Source organism: Antechinus flavipes, chromosome 4 (assembly GCF_016432865.1).
Source record: "Antechinus flavipes isolate AdamAnt ecotype Samford, QLD, Australia chromosome 4, AdamAnt_v2, whole genome shotgun sequence".
In the NCBI taxonomy this organism is placed as follows: domain Eukaryota; kingdom Metazoa; phylum Chordata; class Mammalia; order Dasyuromorphia; family Dasyuridae; genus Antechinus; species Antechinus flavipes.
This window is the reverse complement of record NC_067401.1, coordinates 187,209,015-187,223,880: the sequence shown is the minus strand read 5'-3', so window position 1 is coordinate 187,223,880 and position 14,866 is coordinate 187,209,015. Positions and strand designations below refer to the sequence as shown.

General features: G+C 37.5%; 1 protein-coding gene across 8 annotated transcripts in view; it reads left to right on the top strand.

Moving 5' to 3' along the window:
- The window catches only part of AGFG2 (ArfGAP with FG repeats 2), a 59,006-nt gene extending 44,162 nt beyond the window's left edge, over positions 1-14,844 (top strand). For 4 of the 8 annotated variants that reach the window (XM_051996008.1, XM_051996011.1, XM_051996009.1 and 1 more), the window contains 5 exons: positions 172-257; positions 465-548; positions 1,269-1,394; positions 4,045-4,130; positions 4,443-7,490. In XM_051996008.1, the coding sequence (XP_051851968.1) occupies positions 172-257; positions 465-548; positions 1,269-1,394; positions 4,045-4,130; positions 4,443-4,502 (442 nt within the window). In that variant the 3' untranslated portion in view covers positions 4,503-7,490. Of the gene's footprint in view, positions 1-171; positions 258-464; positions 549-1,268; positions 1,395-4,044; positions 4,131-4,442; positions 7,491-14,680 lie in introns of those variants that run through there. The other 4 variants (XM_051996007.1, XM_051996006.1, XM_051996010.1 and 1 more) reach the window with 4 other exon arrangements.
- The last annotated feature ends 22 nt before the right edge of the window (positions 14,845-14,866 follow it).

Here is a 14,866-nt window from a genome sequence, read left to right as displayed (position 1 = left end):
GTCCCATGTAATCCCTGACTTTTTCCTTTTTTTTCCCTTCTCAATGCTTTCTGTTTAATCCTTTTGAAGACAAAGGACCAGGGTTTGCTTGTATGGGCATCCAATAATGCTTAGCTCATAGTGGAGGATACTTCTCTGATATCAGTGATACAGTTTCTCTTTCTCTCACAGAGCCTTTGGGACTGTTGGTCATGTCTCTGGACTCCACACTGCTGTTTCTGGAAGTAATAGTAGCAGCGCTGGACTTGGATTTGGGGGTAAGTTCTACTTGTAGAGTGCTAGGGTGATATGGAAACCTAGGGATATAAGAGAGGACCAATAAAGCCAAAAGAGGTTAGGGGTACAAGACTGGAAAAGGAAAAAGAGAGTGGGAAAAAGGCTAAGAAAGATTTAGAAATGTTTATTATATATCAGTCCAATAAGAAAAGACTAACTCTGCCTTTCCTTATTCCCCCAATATTTAGCTTTCACCAACCCTTTCATCGCACCGGCTCCTCACTCACAGTTGCCTTCCACCAACCCATTCCAGTCTAATGGCATGGCCTCTGGTAAGTCTTTCTTTAATTGTCTTCTATCTTTCCCAGATTTCCAAACATCTTTTAGGTAATATTTTCTTCTAACCTTTTTTCAGTCACCGGAAACCATAGGCAAATCAAATTTCTCCTAATCTCATGCTCACTCCTCATGAGCTAAATCCCTGTGAGTGAATCCTCTTTCTTCTTAAATTGGAGTCCTTATACTTGTATCTTTTTGCTACTTCTGAAGTTATTTTCAATGGTGCTTCCTAAGGGGAGGGGGGGGTCCTTTCTTCTTCTTCCTTCCTGCCTTCAGGTTTTAGTTATTATAAGCTTTATGTTTTATCTGATTCTTTGTCTACCCTAACATCTTAATTCCTTACACCACCTCAACCAGGGCTATGTGATTCATGTCATCCTCATCTTAGCCTTTAAACTTTTCCATTATACTCCCCTCTTCAGACTTTTCCCAACTCCAATGGTCTTAGCCTTTCCACTCCCAAATTCTCAAAGAAATTAAGAGTCCTTAAAAATGTAGGTGGAAGTCTATAACTATATATAGACACAACAGGACAGTAGTGTCTTTAGGAAGCCAGGATGAATCTGGAAGCTGAAAATTACAGTATATTCAGGATAATTCAGTGATTTGATTTTTGGCCTAGAGAAGCCTGTTTCTCTTATCAGTTGAGTCTTGATAATATTGCCCTAAATCCCTTCTTTCTCAGTTCCAGTTCATCTGCTTTGTTTCCACAGGGCTTGGTTTGGGGATGAACTCTGTAGTACCTAGCTTCTCTTCTGCACCGACCCCTGGTGGCTTCCCAGGAACTTTTTCTCCTAATCTCTTCCCTCCACAAACCTTGCTGGTTCAGCAGCAAAATGGTAAAAGACTCTTATTCCTGTTCATCAGATGAATTTTTAAAAACTATTCATTTTCTGGACTTTTCCTTAAAATAATCAGTAGCATCTATTTAAAACCAGCAGTAAGCATCATATGTAACGGGGACAAACTGCAACCATTCCCAATAAGATCAGGAGTGAAACAAGGTTGCCCACTATCACCGTTACTATTTAATATTGTATTAGAAATGCTAGCTTTGGCAATGAGAGTTGAGAAAGCGATTAAAGGAATAAGAATAAGCAATGAGGAAACCAAATTATCACTCTTTGCTGATGCTATGATGGTATACTTAGAGAACCCCAGAGACTCTACTAAAAAGTTATTAGAAACAATCCACACCTTTAGCAAAGTTGCAGGATACAAAATAAACCCACATAAGTCATCAGCATTCTTATACATCACTAACAAAACCCAACAGTTAGAGATACAAAGAGAAATTCCATTTAAAGTAACTACTGATTGTATAAAATATTTAGGAATATATCTGCCAAGGAAAAATCAGAAACTTTATGAGCAAAACTACAAAACACTTTCCACACAAATTAAGTCTGATCTAACCAACTGGAAAAATATTAAATGCTCTTGGATTGGGCGAGCAAATACAATAAAGATGACAATACTCCCTAAACTAATCTATTTATTTAGTGCTATACCAATCAGACTCCCAAAAAACTATTTTGATGACCTAGAAAAAATAACAACAAAGTTCATATGGAAAAACAAAGGTCAAGAATCTCAAGGGAATTAATGAAAAAAAAATCAAATAAAGGTAGCCTAGCTGTACCAGATCTAAAATTATATTATAAAGCAGCAGTTACTAAAACCATCTGGTATTGGCTAAGAAATAGACTAGTTGATCAATGGAATAGGTTAGGTTCAAAGGACAAAACAGCCAATAACTTTAATAATCTAGTGTTTGACAAACCCAAAGACCCCAGTTTTTGTGATAAGAACGCATTATTTGACAAAAATTGCTGGGAAAATTGGAAATTACTATGGTAGAAACTAGGCATTGACCCACACTTAACACCATACACCAAGATAAGGTCAAAATGGGTTCATGACCTAGGCATAAAGAATGAGATTGTAAATAAATTGGAAGAGCATAGGATAGTTTACCTCTCAGACTTATGGAAGAGGGAGGCATTTATGACCAAAGAAGAACTAGAGATCACTATTGATCACAAAATAGAAAATTTTGATTATATCAAATTGAAAAGTTTTTGTACAAACAAAACAGATGCAGACAAGATTAGAAGGGAAACAATAAACTGGGAAATGTTTTCATAGTTAAAGGTTCTGATAAAGGCCTCATTTCCAAAATATATAGAGAATTGACTCTAATTTATAAGAAACCAAGGCATTCTCCAGTTGATAAATGGTCAAAGGATATGAACAGGCAATTTTCAGATGAAGAAATTAAAACTACTTATAGCCATATGAAAATATGCTCCAAATCATTATTAATCGGAGAAATGCAAATTAAAACAACTCTGAGATACCACTACATACCTGTCAGATTGGCTAGAATGACAGGGAAAGATAATGCAGAATGTTGGAGGGGATGTGGGAAAACAGGGACACTGATACATTGTTGGTGGAATTGTGAACACATCCAGCCATTCTGGAGAGCAATTTGGAACTATGCTCAAAAAGTTATCAAACTGTACATACCCTTTAATCCAGCAGTGTTACTTCTGGGCTTATATCCCAAAGAAATGCTAAAGAAGGGAAAGGGACCTGTATGCACCAAAATGTTTGTGGCAGCTCTTTTTGTAGTGGCTAGAAACTGGAAAATGAATGGATACCCATCAATTGGAGAATGGTTGAGTAAATTGTGGTATATGAATGTTATGGAATATTATTGTTCTGTAAGAAATGACCAGCAGGACTGGCGAGACTTACATGAACTGATGCTAAGTGAAATGAGCAGAACCAGGAGATCATTATATACCTCAACAACGATACTGTTTGAGGATGTATTCTGATGGAAGTGGATCTCTTCGATAAAGAGAGCTAATTCAGTTTCAATTGATCAAGGATGGACAGAAGCAGCTACACCCAAAGAAAGAACACTGGGAAATGAATATAAACTGCTTGCATTTTTGTTTTTCTTCCCAGGTTATTTATACCTTCTGAATTCAATTCTCCCTGTGCAACAAGAGAACTGTTTGGTTCTGCACACATATATTGTATCTAGATATACTGTAACCTATTTAACATGTAAAGGACTGCTTGCCATCTGGGGGAGGGGGTGGAGGGAGGGAGGGGAAAAATCAGAACAGAAGTGAGTGCAAGGGATAATGCTGTAAAAAATTACCCTGGCATGGATTCTGTCAATAAAAAGTTATTAAAAAAAAAAAAAAAAAAACTATTCATTTTCTCAGATAGACATAAAGGAATAAAAAAGGATAAAATCTGTCTATCCACAAGTAAAAGATTCTAGGAATATCTCCCCAGTTTGGGAGTGTCTTTCCCCCCAATTCCAGCTGGGAATGTGCAATTATGCCTACTGTCTATGACAATGACAAAGATTGTCCTAGTTCGAAAGTTTGGTTAAGTTTTGATGAATGCCACTTATGCCACTTATTCATTAAAGCTAAATTTTGTTTTTTGTTTTTTATCTTTCAGGCTCGGGCTTTGTAGGATTAGGAACAGCTAAACTGGGGCAAAGGCCTATGAACCATCCAGTAGGGATTTCTACCAATCCTTTCATGGTAAGGAAAGAAAAGAATGAGCTTTGGAGAAGTCTAAAAAGGAGAGTTTAGATGATAAATTCATGTGGAGTGTTGGGGATAGGGGCCTGTGCCAGCAGACATAATTAGGAATGAATCCTTCCCCACTGTGTTGTGTTTGCTGCAATCTAGGTTAGGCCCCCATCCTGTTTGTTTCTTTGAACCTATCTTCTTTATATCCTGTTTTTTTTTATACTATTTCTTCTGGGATTGGGGGTGGGGAGTGATACTGAAATGTAAAATCATTTCCTTTTCCCAAAAATGATTATTATTTATTTTCTTTTTTCTCTTCAGACTGGATCTTCATCAAGTCCATTTGCTTCCAAACTTCCTCCTACTAATCCCTTCTTGTAGCACTGTGCCCAGGAGGACTACTTCCTTCCTGCTCTCTCTACCCCCAAGTATCCTTCTGTTCCTTAGAATCCTGGTGGCCATATTTGTTTTTTTGGCATTACTATGGTCTCAACCCAAATAGGGAATGACTTGCCTTACTTTTGGGTGATATAATGGTATCTTGGGTATAATGAAAGTGCTAATGTTTTGCCTTGGGCTTGCCAATAAAACACCAGCCCCTAAGCCAGTAGCCCCCTCCTAGAGCTGTGAGAACTGTGGGAGTGGCCCCTCCTGTGTTTTATTATTCTATTGTTTCTTCTCTCATCTCCCCTCTTCCTCACATACATATGGTTCATCCAGTTCCCAATACCTTCTCCTGTGGAGAAAGTTATTATAATAAAATATAGGCTAGAACAGATTTCCTTCTTTTAGAGGTTTAGTCAAACTGCTGGTAGGCTATGGGAAGCAGAACCTATATAATAGGACCTTAACCAACATTCGAAAGGGCCTCATTGCAAGCTAAAATAGTGATAAATATGATTGCTCAGACCAAGCCATGGCAAGCATATGGGAAGGAATGGCACCACAGTTAGAGCACCTTCATTTCTTGGCTTCTGTCTGCATTAGCTGGGCACCTCCAATCATCTTCTACATAGTCGTACCACCGGTTCCAAAAAGACTTTGTCTCCTGAACACATTTGACCCAGTCACTCTTCTGTACATGCAATGAATGAAAGATTCCTTTCCCTCTTATCAAAACTATTTCTATTCTTTTCCTATTTGTTTGCAAAAGTATTTTAAAAGTGTAGAACCCCTTAGGTTCTTTCCTCTTCCCCCAAATTCATGTTAGGCACTTTAGTTAACTATTGGTTTGATGTTTGGATAACAGTGTTTTATAAACACAAAGTTTTCTAATATAGCCTATTCTACATATGTGTGTATGTATACACACAATACATATATATATATATATATATGTTATACAACCTGTGCATTCTTCCCCCAAGAATCATCAGGTAACAGATATGCTTTATCTACTCTTGACCATTATTCCATCAGCCATGTTCCAAGATCTTTCCCAGCATTACATCTCCTGGACAGGAGAGAAATTTTTGTGTAGTTGCTGCTTTGTTTTTTCACACTTCCCATTCTGCCCTAACCTTGATTCTTGCACAAAAGGTAATGTTGAAAAATAATTTTTCATTTGAAAGAAAAAGGAAAAAACATGCTGCTTGTTATCTAGCTTTTGGATCCCTTGGTTTCATATAACAGCAAACTTACTTGCCTGATTAGCTTAATTTAACATTTTTGTTGTTGTTTTGTCCAGACAACAGCAAAGTGACTCCAAAGAGTGGGTTGGGATGGGGTGGAGGAGAGGGCACCGGGGTAGGATGAGATCAGGGTGGAAATGTAAGCAGAAACAAGGAAGGCCTTAGTATTAAATTTGCCCATACCTAACCAGACTACCAAAGTATTACCTGACAATCACCTCAGACAAACACAACTCCTTATACTGCCTAGTCCATTGTATATTATGTTAGCAGCTCTGAGGGCTGAGCTGTTTGTAGAGGACATGGGTATCTGCTTAGGGTAAACTTTCTGCTCATAATGAGATAAAAGATTATAGCTTTGCTATTTAGATCTTTGTGATAGGATAAGAGCACTTGCCACTAAATGTTTAACCTGCAGTAGCCTTGAGAATGTAGAAGAATGGTTTTCTTAGTAGATTTGGGGAAGTTTTCTGGAAAAATGCCTGCATCTGTGTGTAATTTCTATAGGCTCAATTTCACCTCATCTTCATTGTGGAGCAGAATCCATATGTTGTTGTCCTTTTAAATTCCTAATTCATCTCTATGCCCTATTTTTGTTATGGGTAAGACAGGAAATTTAAGCACTGAAGAACTGTTGTCACTTCCTCCTCTTATATACAATCTGTTTACCTCTGGTTCCTCCCCAGTCCCACTCCTCCTTTTGCAAAGGTCTACTCCACCATTATAGGCAGTTATGACTAGGAAAGACATGCTGTTAACTTTTCTTTCAAGGCTAAGTCAGGGAAGCAGAATAGGTACACACCCAGACCCCAAAATTCTTTTCTCCAGTTGGTCACAAACACAGGCAAATATGAGAATGAATTAAGGGTTTCCATTGCAGAAACCTAATGAATTTCTCCTTTAGAGGAAAGGCAACTCATAGGACACTTCCTCATACTATCTAATGTTGCCTCTGATCTTGATATACTGTATTTCCATTTCTCCTATCTTGACTTCTTTTCTCCCCAAGTCATATTGTGTTTCTGTACCTTCTCCATGTGTTTTGTATCTTATTTACTTTTCTCATTTTATTGGTCATTTGGGTGCTTTGAGATATCAGGAAGTGTCAAGGGCCTGATTGACATGCTGTGGCAAGAGCTATATTCTATCTAAACCTTTTTTTTTTTTTTCCTCATAGCTTGCTGCCACCTTTTTTTATTCCCCATTCTTCATTTACCAAGGATTAGTTAGAACTAATTTAAAAGGACCTTAGATATGAGATATCATTCTTTCCTTGGTGCTTGGTGCCCTAGATTCAGTGGCTCCCTCCATATTTCCCCCAGCATTTACTGAGCCAGATAATGAACTCTGTTATCTTTTCTCCATTCTGGTCCCAGGCTCTCTTAGCTTTTTCAGGGAAGATAGTCATAGGTGATAGTGCTGAGTCAGCCCCAGATCCCAGGGTAGAGAGAATAAGGGTACTTTAGGAAGAGTGAGACTAAATGCTTACAACCAATCTTCTCCATTCCTTGTCTCATTTGTTATGTGAGTTCAGTGGAAACTGAAAGTGTGATCTTTACTGATGCAGGATAAGAGCAGTAGTGCTGCAATCATGAGTTGTTGGGATTTTTTTTTTTTAATATACCAAAAAAAAAAAAAAAGTATTTGCTGTATGTCAGGATTTTTGCTTCTGAAACCAACCAAGTCCATACTGCTTGCTTTTTAAAAATGTATACAATAAATTTGCATTGCTTTCAAAGCTGTTCTCCTTGTCTATGTCTTATGTCCTGAATATCCTCCTATGCATTTTTAAAGCGTTTCAGTGGCTGTTTTTTTTTTTTCCTTCTGATATCATAATTTCATATTTCCCACCAACAAAAATAAATTCATAGCAAATACGTATAGTCAAGCAAAACAAATCTATATTGGCCATGTCCAGAAATGTTATGTCAGAAGGTATTCAACATGGTTCACCATAAAGACTTTGAAAATTAGGATTTTTAGGTGTCTCAAAGTTGTATTTCTTTGCACTATTTTTATCTAAATTATTCTTTTGCTGATTTCATCTTTTATCACTTCATACATCTTCCCAGGACTCTCTGAAATCTATTACACAGTAATGCACCATTATATCCATATGTCACAGCTTATTTAGCTGGTCTGCAAATGATACATCCCCTTAGTTTCTGTTTTTTTCTCTTTTCTATAATTCCCTTCAGGACATATTCTCCAAAACTGAAGTTTGATTGCCACTACTCCCTCCCTGATAGGATCTTTCCTTTTAACCCTAAACCCTAAACTCTGGTTTTTCATCAAGAGTGCCATTAAAGACCATTTAAGTAGCTTATTCCTATCTTTTTGCCTCTTGGGAAACTGTATTCTAAGATCTGCAAGAGAAGCTGTCAAGCTTTATGTACCAAGGTACTTTGGTTCTTTGATGCTAAAACTCTTGGTGCTATTTGCAATTTAATTTGATCTGGATTTTGACTATGACATTCATGGGGTTTTTCCTTTTGGGATTTCTTTCAGGAAGCAATGGATGGATTCTTGCAAGTTTCATTATACCTTTTGGTTCTGAAAAACTGAGAACTTTTCATTTATCATTAATGACTTGAAATAGAGCCTGAATTTTATCCAGGCTTTTATTTTTTTTTTTTTTGCTTTTATATTTTTTTAAAAATGGTTTTTGGAAAGTTCAAAACACCTTTCCTTAACCTGTTTTCCTGGTCAGCATTTTTTAAAAACAATTTTTATTATAGCTTTTTATTGACAGAACATATGCGTAGGTAATTTTTCAACATTGTCCCTTGCAATCACTTCTGTTCCAACTTTTCCTTTCCCTCCCTCTACCCCTTCCCCTAGATAGCAAGCAGTCTCATACATGTTAAACATGTTAAAATATATCTTAAATACAATATATGTGTACACATCCATACAGTTCTCTTGTTGCACAAGAAAAATCGAATTCAGAAGGTAAAAATAACCTGGGAAGAAAAACAAAAATGCAAGTAGTCCACATTCATTTCCCAGTGTTCTTTCTCTGGGTGTAGCTGATTCTGTCCATCACTGATCAATTGGAACTGAATTGGATCTTCTCTTTGTCGAAGATATCCACTTCCATCAAAATACATCCTCATACAGTATTATTGTTGAAGTATATAATGATCTCTTGGTTCTTCTCATTTCATTTAGCATCAGTTCATGTAAGTCTCTCTGTGTGTTCATCTTGCTGGTCATTTCTTACAGAACAATAATATTCCATAATATTCATATACCACAATTTATCCAACCATTCTCCAATTGATAGATATCCATTCAATTTCCAGTTTCTAATCACTACAAAAAGCACTGCCACAAATATTTTTGTACATACAGGCCCTTTTCTCTTTAATATAGCTTTGGGATAAGTCCAGTAGTAACACTGCTGGATCAAAGGATATACACAGTTTGATAACTTTTTGAGCATAGTACCAAATTGTTCTCCAGCATGGTTGGATCCATTCACAACTCCACCAACAATGTAGCAGTGTCCCAGTTTTCCTGCATCCCCTCCCAATATTCGTCATTATCTTTTCCTGTCATCTTAGCCAATCTGAGAGGTGTGTAATAGTATCTCAGAGTTGTCTTAATTTGCATTTCTCTGATCAATAGTGATTTGGAACACCTTTTCATATGGGTTGAAGTAGTTTCAATTTCATCATCTGAAAATTGTTCATATTCTTTGACCATTTATCAATTGGAGAATGGCTTGATTTCTTATAAATTAGAGTTAATTCTCTATATATTTTGGAAATGAGGCCTTTATCAGAACCTTTGAATGTAAAAATGTTTTCCTGGTTTATTGCTTCCCTTCTAATCTTGTTTGCATTAGTTTTGTTTGTACAAAAGTTTTTTTAACTTGATATAATCAAAATTTTCTATTTTGTGATCAATAATGATCTCTAGTTCTTCTTTAGTCACAAATTCCTTCCTCCTCCACAAATCTAAGAGGTAAACTATTCTATGTTCTTATAATTTATTTATAATATCATTTTTTATACCTAAATCATGAACCCATTTTGATCTTATCTTTGTGTACAGAGTTAAGTGTGGGTGCATGCCTAGTTTCTGCCATACTAATTTCCAGTTTTCCAAGCAGTTTTTGTCAGATAGTAAATTCTTATCCCAAAAGTTGGGATCTTTGGGTTTGTCAAATATTAGATTGCTATTGTTATTGACTATTTTGTCCTGTGAACGTAACCTATTTCATCGATCAACTAGTCTATTTCTTAGCCAATACCAAATGGTTTTGACGACTGCTGCTTTGTAAGATAGTTTTAGATCAGGTACAGCTAGGCCACCTTCCTTTGATTTTTGTTTTATTAGTTTCCTTGAAATTCTTGATCTTTTGTTCTTCCATATGAATTTTGTAATTTTTTTAGGTCATTAAAATAGTTTCTTGGGAGTCTGATTGGTATAGCACTAAATAAATAGATTAAATTAGGTGGACAATAAAAATTGTCATTTTTTTGCTCGGCCTATCCAAGAGCACTTAATATTTTTCCAATTGTTTAGCTCTGACTTTATTTGTGTGGAAAGTGTTATGTAGTTTTGCTCATATAGTTCCTGACTTTCCTTTGGCAGATAGATTCCCAAATATTTTATACCATTGACGGTTATTTTAAATGGAATTTCTCTTTGTATCTCTTGCTGTTGGATTTTGTTAGTGATATATGAAAATGCTGATGATTTATGTGGATTTATTTAGCATTCTGCAACTTTGCTAAAGAGGTAGATTATTTCTAATAGCTTTTTAGTCTCTGGAGTTCTCTAAGTATATCATCATATCATCTGCAAAGAATGATAATTTGGTTTCCTCATTACCTACTCTAATTCCTTTAATTTCGTTTTTCTTCTGTTATTGCCAAAGCTAGCATTTCTAATACAATATTGAATAGTAATGATGATAGTGGGCAACCTAGTTTCACTCCTGATCTTACTGGGAATGGTTCCAGTTTATCCTCATTACACATGATGCTTACTGATGGTTTTAAATAGATACTCCTGACTATTTTAAGGAAAAGTCCATTTATTCCTATACTCAAGTATTTTTTAATAGGAATTGATGTTGGATTTTATAAAATGCTTTTTCTTTATCTATTGAGATGATCATATGGTTTTAGTTAATTTGGTTATTGATATAGTCGATTATGCTAATAGTTTTCCTAATATTGAGCCATCCCTGCATTCCTGGTATAAATTCTACTTGGTCATAGTGTATTATCCTGGGGATGGTTTTCTGTAATCTTTTTGCTTATATTTTATTTAAGATTTTTGCATCAATATTCATTAGGGAAATTGGTCTATAATTTTGTTTCTCTTGTTTCAACCTACCTGGTTTAGGTATCAGTACCATGTCTGTGTCATAAAAAGAATTTGGTAGGACTCCTTCAATTCCTATTTTTTCAGATAGTTTATATAACATTGCAATTAATTATTTTTTAAATGGTTGGTAGAATTCACATGTAAATCCATGTGATCCTGGGGATTTTTTCTTAGGAAGCTGATTAATAGTTTGTTCTATTTCTTTTTCCAAAATGGGACTGTTTAACCAATTTACTTCTTCCTCTGTTAATCTGGGGAAGCTATATTTTTGAAGGTATTCACCGATCTCATTTAAGTTATTGAATTTATTGACATAAAATTGGGCAAAGTAGCTCCTAATTATTGCTTTACTTTCCTCTTCATTAGTGGCAAGTTCTCCCTTTTCATTTTTAAGACTAACAATTTGATTTTCCTCTTTCCTTGAGGAAATCAAATTTACCAAGGGTTTATCAGTTTTGTTGGTTTTTTCATAGAACCAACTCTTAGTTTTATTTATTAATTTGATAGTTTTTTTTTAACTTTCAATTTTATTAATCTCTTTATTTTTAGAATTTCAAGTTTAGTGTTTGACTTAGGGGGGTTTAATTTGCTCCTTTTCTAGTTTTTTTAGTTGCAAGCCCAATTCATTGATCTTCTCGTTCTCTATTTTATGCAAGTAGGCCTCTAGAGATATAAAATTTCCCCTTTTTACCGCTTTGGCTCCTGCTCAGCATTTAATTAAAAAAAAAAAACAGTACGTAACTTTTTTCATTATTAAAATCACCTTAATTTTGTTATGTTTGTCATTGTCATTGATTTCTTTTTTGTCTATTCTAATTTTCCAAGATTCCATTACTTGGAATCCTTTGGCTTGTAGGTAGGGTTATTCCAAGTCCTTTCCAAATATCCATGTTAGATATTTTCAGTCATCTTGGACTACCTCTTGGATACAAAGACTTGTCCATTATAGGTGGTCTCTGTTTGAACTGAAATGCTTCCATCTTATTTAATAAGCTCTGGCACTAATATTTTTGGGCAGATTACTTTTCCTAAATAGCCTGTGAGATTCTGGCTGATTTGATGCAATTCTGAGATGAAATCACCTTCCAGATTTTGAAAAGTTATTTTGAAAGTTATCAAATGATCTACAATTCTGAGGTATTGTTTCCTACTTGCCACCTGTTTGGTTATCCTGTATTCTGTTTTAGAATCATTTACCCATTCATTCACAAATCTTATAGTAAGTTTATCAATGGAGGTGAGGTAGAGACAGGGGGAAAGGATATGTGTCTTCTATCCTGGACCTATTAAAAAAAAAAAAAAAACACCCATAGATCAAGAATATCAGAAATTATCCATTAGAACCAATTATTTCTCTTGTCAGGTTTAACTATATCCCTGGGATTAGTGGGTCAGAACTGTCTTAGACCTGGGTTGGGTTAAAATTCAAGCAGCTGAATTGGGAGACCATGAATAAATAAGCCTAACTTTTAGGAACTCTACTTTGGTAATTTTTTTCTCAGAATCACTAAAATGATTAGGCAAATCTGAGATGAATCATGACTCCACCACAACCTAGTAAACTCCATATTTCATATTCTGTGCTTGCTCACTCTCTCCTGTACAGGAATGAAGATGCTTATAGCCCTAAACAGTTTTCCTACACCCACTTAGCTCAAGTTAACAAGACAGTAGAATGGATGAATTAGAGGGCAAATGATTAGACTGGGGCTTTTAAAATTTTTTCCACTGGGGATCCCTTCTCCCCCTACCCAAGAAATTTTTACATGATGCTGGCTATATATAACAGGTGTACAAACCAAACATTTACTGATTAATATCTAATAAAAATAATTTCACAACCCCCATATTATGAAACCCCATATGGATCAAAACCCAGTTTTAAGAAGGTTAAGGATTAGACCATTGCTTTTTTCCCCCCCCTAGTGCTGAGAGCCATGCCTCCCCCAACACACAGAAATTCTGGTCCTTCACTCAATTTTACCCCTTTACCTAGTTTCCTAGTGCCCTCCCACCTTGCCATTATGCTCTGAGGAGTATGTCTCTGTGAAATCACAGCTGCCGTCACAAAGGAACAGACAGCAGAGAGGTCTGGGGAGGGACCCTCTTCCCATGATTGGAAATAGGGAAATTGGAATGGGCACCTGGGTCCCTGTGAGAAGATCTAGGGCTAGGGAGGACAAGACCGCCCACAAGAGTTTGATCTGAGTGGGGGAAATGCTTTGAGTTCCCTACTTTCTATGTTCCCTCCCTCCACCTATGGTGCTTGCAAAACAACAAAAGGGGTCAGCACCCTGGCCCCAAGCCACAATAGGACCATATCCTTCCTTATAAGTCTGTTCCTGTGGCCACTCGTGGACCCCGGCAATGCCTGCCTCTCACTAGATACAGTCAACCACTGGTGGCTGCTGCTGCTAGCTCCCGTGCACCATGAGAACCCCTGGCACCTGGCCTGCAATGTGGTGGGACTATGGCTGACTGGGCGTCGTTTGGAACTTTCTGTGGGCACAGGCTTATTGCTAGTCCTGATGACCTCTGCTGCCCTATTCACTGGTTTCCTTCACCTTGCCCTCAACTTGGCCATGGAGGTCACACTCCAAGAAAGTAGTTACCGAGCTGACTGTGCGCTTGGCTTCTCCGGTACAGGGGGTGGGTGGGTGGGAGACAGGAAAACCCCATTTCAAACAAGGAGACCCCCCCCCCCCCCGGGAGGTGGGGAAGGGTGGTATCATGGGTGAAATTCAGTCTTCCATTGCTCAGATTAGCTAATTCTGGATTGCTCTAGTTATTCTGATCCTCCACACAAACCCAGGCTAGAATATCCAGAGAAATTGCTTCACCTTATATAGTGTTTCTCACGAGGAGGAACTTTATAATGCTATGTGGTTAGGGATTTTCATGTTTTCAAAAGGAGAGGGAGGGGCACCTATATGGCTCAGTGGATAGAGCATCGCCCCTGAAGTCAGGAGGACCCGAGTTCAAATCTGCCCCCAGACACTTGAGACTTACTAGCTGCCTAAGAAAAGGAGAGGGGATGGGAAGAAAATCTGGGGCTCCTGGAGGGTAGTGAACCCATAGAGTCCTCTCCCCCTCCACCCCCAAGGTGTCCTGTTTGCCATGCAGGTGATGTCCAGTTCCGAGAACTCCCTTGTGGGAAATCTATTATTGTGCCTAGCAGAATCTTTGGTGGCCAGCTACTTCGCCCCCAAGTGAGTGGGGCCCTTGGGCTGGGGATTCATGTCCTAGAGACGACCTGACACGTGGTAATCATAGCTAATATATCACAGCTGGGGCCACAACGCAGATTTTTTGATTATTGGTTCTGTGGACTTTTCGAATACACTACACTTTTTTGTACCATCTGCTGACACGCCCCTTCGCGAGGGCTCCCAGCTCAAAAGAAAGCCCAATGATTTCAGAAAACTCTTATCCAAACGGATCTTAGGAAAAGATATGTAATTGATTAGCATTTATTGTTCCAAATAATGAGAAAATTCCAGGAGCCAATTCGGCTGCCACCCAAGATCAGACTCGAGGCAGAAGCACCGAGAAGCCGCAACCGAGAACCTTTTTTTTCCTCCACAGGGTCTCCTTCAGCGGACATTTGACAGGGGTCCTGGTGGGTCTGGCCTACCGCTGGGGACCGATGCGGGACCTCTCACATACTGGGGCCCACCGGAAATAAAAGCTAAGCTAAACTCTTTCCCCTGACCAACTACAAGCAACTAATACAGCTGAACATGCCTCAACCTCAGCCTTCATGGTTACTTT